The sequence below is a fragment of the Strix aluco genome, chromosome 5, assembly GCF_031877795.1.
Source record: "Strix aluco isolate bStrAlu1 chromosome 5, bStrAlu1.hap1, whole genome shotgun sequence".
Lineage (NCBI taxonomy): Eukaryota > Metazoa > Chordata > Aves > Strigiformes > Strigidae > Strix > Strix aluco.
The window spans coordinates 3,393,431-3,402,775 of NC_133935.1; the positions used below are offsets into that span (position 1 = coordinate 3,393,431).

General features: G+C 37.3%; 1 protein-coding gene across 5 annotated transcripts in view; it reads left to right on the plus strand.

Annotated features, from left to right (window-relative positions):
• Positions 1–9,345, plus strand: part of PPARA (peroxisome proliferator activated receptor alpha) — a 43,666-nt gene that overhangs the window by 26,265 nt on the left and 8,056 nt on the right. For all 5 annotated transcript variants that reach the window (XM_074825634.1, XM_074825636.1, XM_074825633.1 and 2 more), the window contains 4 exons: positions 301–461; positions 1,742–1,880; positions 4,412–4,614; positions 7,508–7,955. In XM_074825634.1, the coding sequence (XP_074681735.1) occupies positions 301–461; positions 1,742–1,880; positions 4,412–4,614; positions 7,508–7,955 (951 nt within the window). The remainder of the gene's footprint in view (positions 1–300; positions 462–1,741; positions 1,881–4,411; positions 4,615–7,507; positions 7,956–9,345) is intronic.

Consider the following 9,345-nt stretch of genomic DNA (forward strand, 5'->3'; position numbering starts at 1 on the left):
GAGCCATTATCACCCTTCTGTTCTTGTTATCAGGGTTACTTTGGTAAGGCTTTTTGTTTGTTGACATTGTATGTTTCATCAAAATTAGCGGGGTACACCCTGTGTGTTGTGTGTGTTTGTACTGTTGTTATAAATATTAATTATTTTTCAAACACTTATGGCCAAATTATTACTTCACTTAATGACTATTATTAACTCATGATTATTTTTTAGAATAAGCTCATTTTTGTGTGGATTTAGTATAGAAATGGTATCAATCTTGATAGTATAGTATTTATGAAGTGTTCCTTTTTCTTTTAGACACCCTTTCACCAGCATCCAGTCCTTCATCCATTAATTTTGCCACAGCTCCAGGTAGCATAGATGAATCACCCAGTGGAGCATTAAACATTGAATGTAGAATTTGTGGGGATAAAGCCTCAGGCTACCATTACGGAGTACATGCTTGTGAAGGTTGTAAGGTACAGTTGTAATTTTCTTTTTAAGAACCTAAATCATGTTGCTTTATTTACAGGGTTATATGAAGATAAACATTTGTTACATAAATGTTTAATTAATATAATTCTAGCCATTACAATTATTTAAATAATAAACATATCTGTGATCTTTTTTCTGAAAGAAATTTTTCAGATACCGTAACCAGATACTATAACTCAATACCAGACCTTCATCAAGCAGGGGCAATTCACAATGATAATTTGAATGCTGCTTTTCTGGATATAGTTAGTTAAACACTAAAACAACTTAAAACACTAAACTGTGACTAAAAGTCAAAGCCTACTTGCTCCACTAGTGTTTTATTTGTGTTAGGAGAATGGCTGTGAGAAGCATGTGAGTCTGCCACATTTCCATTATAACAGTAACAAATCCTGAATTTCTCATCTCCACCACATTCTGCCTGAATCACTTAGTTTTGTACCTCTTGTAGTTCTGGGAGCCAGTGCATGTCTCTGGGGCAAATTAGTGTTAACATTGATGTATAATTTTTGGGATGATATGGCTTATGAATTATAAGATTCTTTTCTTCTTTCTAATGCTTTAGTTTTCCATAGTTTTTTCTAAATTATAATATAAGGTAAGAGGAATAATTGTATATGTGTACATTTTTTTCATGCACAATGTCAGAATATGTAATTCAAATATAAATTTTACAGAATAATGATAGAATATCTATTAAGAGATGGGGAGCCAGTTCACTGTCAGTTGTGTCCCACAGTCTAAACGACATGTTGTTATGTCATGTGAAGCAAAACGTTGCAATGTCTCTAAATTTGCTAACTCTGTGATTTTGTAGTATGAGACTAAACTTACGTTGCATTATCAAGACGTCACGGTGAGATCTGTTAAGTTATAGGTTTTTCTTTGTTTGTGTGACTTGCACATATGAAAGATGAAGGTTATTTCTGACAGGGGATGCTGAGAGACTGCGTACCAAAGCAGTATGTGAGCTGGTTTTTGTTTAACCCTCAAGGGCAAGTCTGCTCAGGTACTCTGGGCTCTTGATCTTCTCCCAGGGAAGAGGGCTGAGAGCTACTCCCTCCTTTCCTGTCTGCCATTCTATACATGCCTTCATACACACCATTTCACTGCACAGATTCTAACCTCTGGACAGGTTATACTTTGCATATTGTTTTGCTAGTGACATCAATAAACAATAAAAGAAAAAAATTTACCTGTATGATTGAAGTTTAGTACTCAACATTCTTTAACATTACATATTCTTCTCTCAAACTTTTTATAGGGTTTTTTTAGAAGAACAATTCGTTTAAAACTCATCTATGATAAATGTGATCGCAACTGCAAAATTCAGAAAAAAAACCGTAATAAGTGCCAATACTGTCGTTTTCAAAAGTGCCTTTCAGTTGGAATGTCACATAATGGTAGGTAAGAGTGCCCTTAATTTGTTTGTTCCTACCCAGAGTCTGCTTCTGGAAGCAGGCACTTGGATAGCATTTTTACTTACACATAGGAGTTGAACCTCAGATTTTTACAGTATAGATCATGGCAGGGGACACCAGTTTCCCTAATGAGTAGTTAATGTAATTGATATCCAGCTGCCAAATGTACTGTTGTGAGCTTTACGCAATTTGCCGGATGTCTGTTTGTCCATATGAATGTTCATTTAGTTGCTTTCTTCACCCAGAACTTTGGCACCATTACTCCCATTGAAACAAATTTCAATACTGGAAGATTTCTGATCGAGGGCGTTGTAGAGGAGCAGGAGAGGAACAACTAGCTCATTGTAGGAGGGAGTGACGTAGGATAGAAATCTGTAGAAAATCAGACTTCATTACTTTTCAGGTTACAGTGCAACAGCTCTTGGGCAGATGGTTCAGGGAGTGTGGGGAGAGGGTGAGGATCTGTGCTGACTATGGAACAGGAATCTGGTGGATTTTGTTAAATGGAATGGTAAAAATTCAGAGCGTTTAGATACCCAGTTTAAAAATTGTTATTGTTTGTGTTAATGATTTAAGATAAGGCTGGTAAACCTGTGGTTTACAGGCCAATTTCAACCCACAAGGCAGTTTTATGCACAGTGTGTAGCTTGCTAAGCAACTTTGGTAAAGAGGGAGAGGCCAAGCCATGAGAAAACACGTTTTGGTTGGCCAGATGACAGTAGCTTCCTTTTCCTACGTAGGTCTGAAGTGTCAAGGCTGAACTTGGGATTGGGTGCAGTTTAGGAGTAGGTGAAAATGTTGGGCTAGGTGAAAAGCTGTGGGTTAGGAGATGAACTTCCTAAGGAAACTATGCAGTCAAGATAGCTGGGGTGGGGACGTGGTTGGGGAAGCTGTCTGTGGCATTGTAGTCTAGAGTCCTAGCAAGAGACGTTGGGAGAGTTGACTTTCTGGTTCTGGGGAAGTCTGGCTCTCTTGTGGTGAGCCTTGACTGAGATTAAGGCCCTTTGGGAGAGGGTTGGTAGTCTCTGCAGGACTGATGATAACCTACCTGAAGCAGCAGACTTTGGAGGAGTGTGCCAGCCAACAAAGTAACATCCCAGGGGCAGGAGTTGAGCAGGGAGCTGTGCTGGTTGGCAGGAATGAACATTCAGTTGAAGCCATTTCGTCCTTCTAAAACGCTGTGGGTACCTGTGCTCCAGATAAAGGGAGTAGTAGGACTTTTACTGCAGCAAACCCATGGGAGGCAGTGGGGGGAAGGATATGGCTGCTAACTTGCAGGCAGTACTTCTCAGGAAAAGAGTTAGAACTAGATTTACAGCCATGACCTTAAAACTGCAAGTTCTGGTTTAGAACAGATCTTCCACTTTTCCAGTAGACCCATGGCCAGATTCTGAACAGGGCTTCCATATCAGGCTTCCATTTAAGTCAAAAACTGTATTTCAGATCATGCCTAGAGTCACCTCTTTGCCATAAGACACCTTCTTATGACATGAGAAAATTCCTGGGGTGTGTTGAAGGGCTAATTCTGCACATGCTCTGAATTGCTCAGTCTAAGCAGTGAGGTTCTGTCCTCTCGGTGGTTAGACGCTGAAATGGAGTAAGAGCTATCTTAGCCATCTCAAAATCTTGCACGCCATCAGCCCCTCTTAAAATGGAGCTGGTTTAGTTTGAAAATAAGAAGGATGTGGACACACCTGTTTTGTTGCTAAATGGCAAGACCACTTGCCTAAAAATTGGGAGACCTCTGTACCCAGTGGTGTTTCAAACTCACATCTCCTGCCTCTCAAAAGAATATCCCAATGTCTAGATCGGATGCTCAAACTCTTTTCTCATCCTCTCTGGTCTCGAAAGGCTAATCCCTTGAAAAAAGAAGTGTAAAATGCTGGGTCTAGGAGGAGCTTTTGTTGACTGTAGCCTTTGAGCATAAATCTGGGTCTCTGGTGTGGTTTGTTCTCACTAGATAGTACAAATATGTTGAACTGAACATTCAGTGCATAAAGAACGAAACGCCCCAGCAGGTTCAGAATCGGCAACGGGATTCAGGCCCAACTCCGTTGCAGCATTCCCGGTGCAGTAACTCCCCAGGCAGCTCTTCAGCTGGCGTGCGTGCTCTCTGCCAAGCTCCTGACATAAGTTTACTCAGTTTTTTTAGAATTCCCAAGGTGGATTTTGAGTTTTATGTTGGGACTTGTAGAACACAATAAGAAGAAAACAAAATACAACTGCTTAGGTAATGTAGACGGAAAAAGGCATGCGTTCTGGCTCATTGCAGATGCCAGCTTGTGTTTTGAAACATCTGATTACCTTCAGTTTAGCATATTGTCTTGATAATTAATCACTGACTGTGTTGGAAAGGATGAGATTTTTTTTCCCTCGTGAATTTATCATAATAAAGATACTAGATCTACCTCAGTTCTTCTAGACAGAAAGTCTTACTGCTCTAATCAGCAACAGGCAAAGGCACAGAATTTTATATAACTTACGTTTGTTTTACAATTATGTCTTCCCATCAGCAATACGTTTTGGACGAATGCCAAGGTCTGAGAAGGCCAAGTTGAAAGCAGAAATTCTAACAGGTGAAAATTATGTAGAAGATTCAGAAATGGCAGATCTTAAATCACTTGCCAAAAGAATTCATGATGCTTACCTGAAAAACTTCAATATGAACAAGGTTAAAGCCAGAATCATCCTTGCAGGGAAAACTAATAACAATCCAGTAAGTACTTTTGCTGTAACTTGAAAGTAAAGCCGGCAAGTACATAAGGTGTTTATAATAATTTGTTAAACTCTTAAGCAAGTCTTTTAGAAAATAAATATCATGCTAATACAGACGTGAAATACGCAAAAAGAATACCTGGAGTAAATATGGTTGCTTTTAGCCACTGTAAGAATAATAAGAAGACTTAGGAAAATCAGGTGATTAATTTGTAAATGGGAGCCCATAACTTTAAATTATAGTAGCTGCATAAAGGGAAAGAAAATTAGTTCTTAATAAAAAAAAAGTGACATCTGAATGTGAATACCTCTTGGTATGGGTGGGGGAAATGGATCAAAATGAATTTCCTGTTATGACAGTGGAAAAAAAAAAAAAATGCTGTTTTTGTGCCACAAATGCCAGGATAAATACCATTATTTTTTAGGGTGTACAGGAGCTGTATGACTTCTGTTTTAATCACAACAATACCAATGGCAGGAGGGGAAAGAAAACTTGAGTTTGTAATTCTTTCTTTACAGTTCTGGCCATTTCCTCACCCGGCCTTCCTGATCTTTACTGTATGGTTGCTTTGAAAGGGAGAAGCTAGCAAGGTTGTGAAGACAATATGCTGCAGAGGTTATTTTTCTTTCAGGATAATTTAGCCAAGGTCTACCTAATGCTATCAACTGCTTTTTGTTTTGTAGCATATGAGATTGTATAACCATTGTAAGGGCTGACTTGTTTCACTTTATGTATATTTCTTAAAATTTTGGTGTGATTTATGTTAGTTATATGTAGAAGATAAGTATCTTATTTTACCAAGAATTTTAATTTAAAAATTTGCAGGGAAGAGGTTTTACATATGCCATAATAAAAACCATGTAACTGTGGGGATGAGTGCTACAAAAATTGTAAGCAAGCTGTCTTTTAAATTATGGAATTTGGCATATTATAGTCTAGTCTAGCCAAGCACACAGGCTTCTGCATTAAAAGAGAGACATAGGAATAATCCCAGTCTTTTTCATTGGATTAAAGTGATGCTCAAAATTAAGCAGAGGCTTAAACTCTTTTGGGAGTACAAGCTGACATAAGCTTACAGTAAATACCATGCTTTAACACCTTACCAAGCAGGTATCTGCATAAAGTCCTTTTCCAGCTTCTTACCACACATCAGAATCATAAATTACAATATATATCATACATGCAGGGATTCTAGATGACTGCATCTTAATTTTTGTATTAGCGTTTATGCGATCAAGGCTCTCTGATTATAGTCATCCAATTGACTAGCTAATAGTGACTAGACCAGTAAAAGTGGCTTTACAAGAAAAAATTAATGAGGAATCAGACCCAGTATATTATAAACAGGCTGCTTTGCTCATTCTTCAATATGCAGGGTAGAGGAGGGGTTTTAAGCTATTTCACCATTCCATGGGAAAACAAACATTTTCATTTTCTTTTGACTTTTTAACAGAAAAATAAACTTTTAAAAAGAGGGGTTTTTTGTTGGTAATTAACCCACCTGTTTCTGAACAGTGCATTAACAGTTGATTTTAGTGAATCCTAATTCTTGGCACCGCTATCATTTATTTCAGAATAAACTAACATTTTTCATGATGACAAGGTATCACTTTTAAATTCAGCTCCCAAGTCCTTGGCCATACCTATTTTCTGCATAGTGAATTGATGATAAATTCCCAAAAGATTTACTAGATAGTCTACATCTTTTAAAGGGTTCAGAAATGTGGTGGGTTTATTGCTTTACCACTTTCTGCTCATGTCCACATGCATATAGAAAGTTCTGTTCTGTGTAAGTCTAAGTACTGAAGGGAGATGGAATGTGTAGTTGCCATAAGCATTTAAAAAATGGAAAATTGGGGGAAAACAACACGTTTGACAGTTTTCCAAGTGAAATGAGTTTCTAACAACACCAAGTATTCCTCATGATATTTAATCTGAGATGAGCAAAACAACACAGGAAGGTGCTTATGGAACTAGATTTATGTTCAAGGTCAATTGCCATGACTTTGGTAGGCTGGGAAGTATTGGATTTCGTTGTTTTTCTTTAGGAAATTGTCCTGTTTTGATTACTGCTCTTCAGATATGTATCAAAATATTTTTGAACTCTGTTTGTTCTTAAAGTCTGAATGCCTTATTTTTTTAGTTTTAAGAGACTGGCTCATCAGTTTATGTACCTTTTTAAATTAAGGGGGCTATAGAACAGACCACAATCAAGACTGAAATTTTGTGTTTTCTGAAATTCTGGTGGGATTCTGGGTTTAGAGATGACTTCGCACTAACTGTAGCTAGAAAGATGAGCTGAATTGCTGTGGCAGATCAGCTGGGACATATTCTATGAAAATCTGATGATAAAACACAAGAGTAGTACAGGGTTCACGTTCTTGTGCAAATATTCTGTCCTATATTTAAATGACTGTCTGTATTCCCCCTAGGATACTTCAGGAAAGCATCATGATGTGCATCAAGTGTAGTTAGTTTAGGAATCGATAGGAGTGTAGGCAGAATAACCTGGACTTCTGGAGAAGGTAATACGAGTTTTTTGTGAACCTTCTGGGACTTGCTCTGAGCTGGATATATGCATACTAAGCACAGTACTTCTGGATCTTCACTATAACTACTACATAAAGCTAGATTAAAGATATGTCATATATGTTTACATTTTACTACTTGCATTGTCGTTTGCAGAGCCGACTGGTTCTTCAATATTGCAGCTTGTAGTTCTGCAATATGTGGTTTCTCTTTATGCAGAAATATGAAAGAACTCGTGGTTTATTGATAGTTGAAGACTGATTAGCATAAAAGTTAAATATCAGAATTCCTATTCTTTAGGAAACCAATGGTTAATAACCATGATTTTGTAACTGAATTAGTCTTTTCTTTTTTTTCTCTGTAGCCATTTGTTATACATGATATGGATACCTTGTGTATGGCAGAGAAGACCCTGGTGGCAAAATTGGTAGCCAATGGAATTCAGAACAAGGAAGCAGAAGTTCGAATCTTCCACTGCTGCCAGTGTACGTCTGTAGAGACCGTCACAGAACTTACTGAATTTGCCAAATCTATCCCTGGCTTCTCCAATCTCGACTTGAATGATCAAGTGACACTGTTAAAATACGGAGTTTATGAAGCCATATTTGCCATGTTAGCATCTGTGATGAACAAGGACGGGATGCTGGTAGCCTATGGAAACGGTTTTATAACCCGGGAGTTCCTGAAAAGCCTGAGAAAGCCATTCTGTGATATAATGGAGCCAAAATTTGATTTTGCAATGAAATTCAATGCACTAGAATTGGATGATAGCGATATATCCCTTTTTGTTGCTGCCATCATTTGCTGTGGAGGTAAGCGTTGCATATTTGTTCTTTAAGGTTGTACATCTTAAAATTTTCTTCATGTGACATAATAATTTAAATGGAAAAGCTTAGATATTTCTTGAAGATTCAATTCTAGCTCTAAAAATGTCATTTTTTCCTTTTAGCATTTTTCATGGAAGATACTGTGTAACTTAACAGTCTCAATCCCGTGTTTTGCATTGCAGAATTGTAGACATGCTAGGAATTACTGTTCATCCTCACTCAGAGGGGTCTAATTACTGTCTGTTCTTAAAAGTAGGATGTGAGGAGTGTTGGTATTGTTTTGTTTGGAGGATTTTTTTAATCACAGAATCATTCAGGTTGGAAAAGACCCTTGGGATCATTGAGTCCAACCATCAGCCCTACTCTACAAAGTTCTTAAAGTATGTTTAAGGCTGGGTTGGAAACAGTATTTCTATCCACCAAATGGGCAGAAAAATGGTATGTAATGAGACTGGAGGCAGGTGCAGATGATAGCTTTGCTTATCTTTGACACTTGCTGATTACATCATGTAATGAGTTCTGCACAGATGCACAGCTCTGCACTTCCTGCGTTCTGATTTCAATATCACAGGCTGTTTTTTAAAAAGTTTAGCTAATTTTAAAAAAATCAGTTGATAGTATTTTTTTTAATTATTTCATAATACATAAGGATATGGGGTTTGGGTTTTGTGGTTTGGTTTTTTTCTTTGTCTGTTGCTTGAACTCTGAGTAAAGGAACACAAATTTAATAATAATTTACTTCCTGGAGGAAAGAAAGGATTATAAGGGCACTTGTATTTAAGGTTAAATTTAAAACTATCCATAAGCATTTTGAGAAAGGGAAATAAATATCATATAGAAAGAGTGAAACATCCTTAATAGGTGCTTCTCTACGTCCTGTCAATAACTTGTGCTGTGGCAGTATACATATGGCAACCAAGAGTGAAAGTCTGTTATTTATGCTTTGCTGTATTGCTACCAAACTGAAGAACTCTAGAAATAGCCATGTACTTTTTTTTTTTCATCCTTACTGCTTGAATTCTGTTATCAGGACATTCAGAATATAAACTGGATTTCTAGGCTGCATACTTCTGCTGGTTTTTAGGGTGAGAGGGTGCTGTGGGTTTTCTTCTTTTGTAGCATAGGTTGTATTTAGTAGTATGAAATCTCTCCTCAAAAACTGTGGGCATTGACAAAACTTTGGCCAAAGGGATAAGGAAGACTACTCTTTTTTTTTTCTTTTTTTTTTTAAAAAGATTCATTTTGAACCTCATTGCCCTTAGTGTATGATGTAAATATACGCTGTAGCCTACAACACAGAATATATAAAGTAGCCTACTTTTAAAGAATAATTACAAAATTATGACATGTATTCTTTTGTTTGTTTTGAGAACAG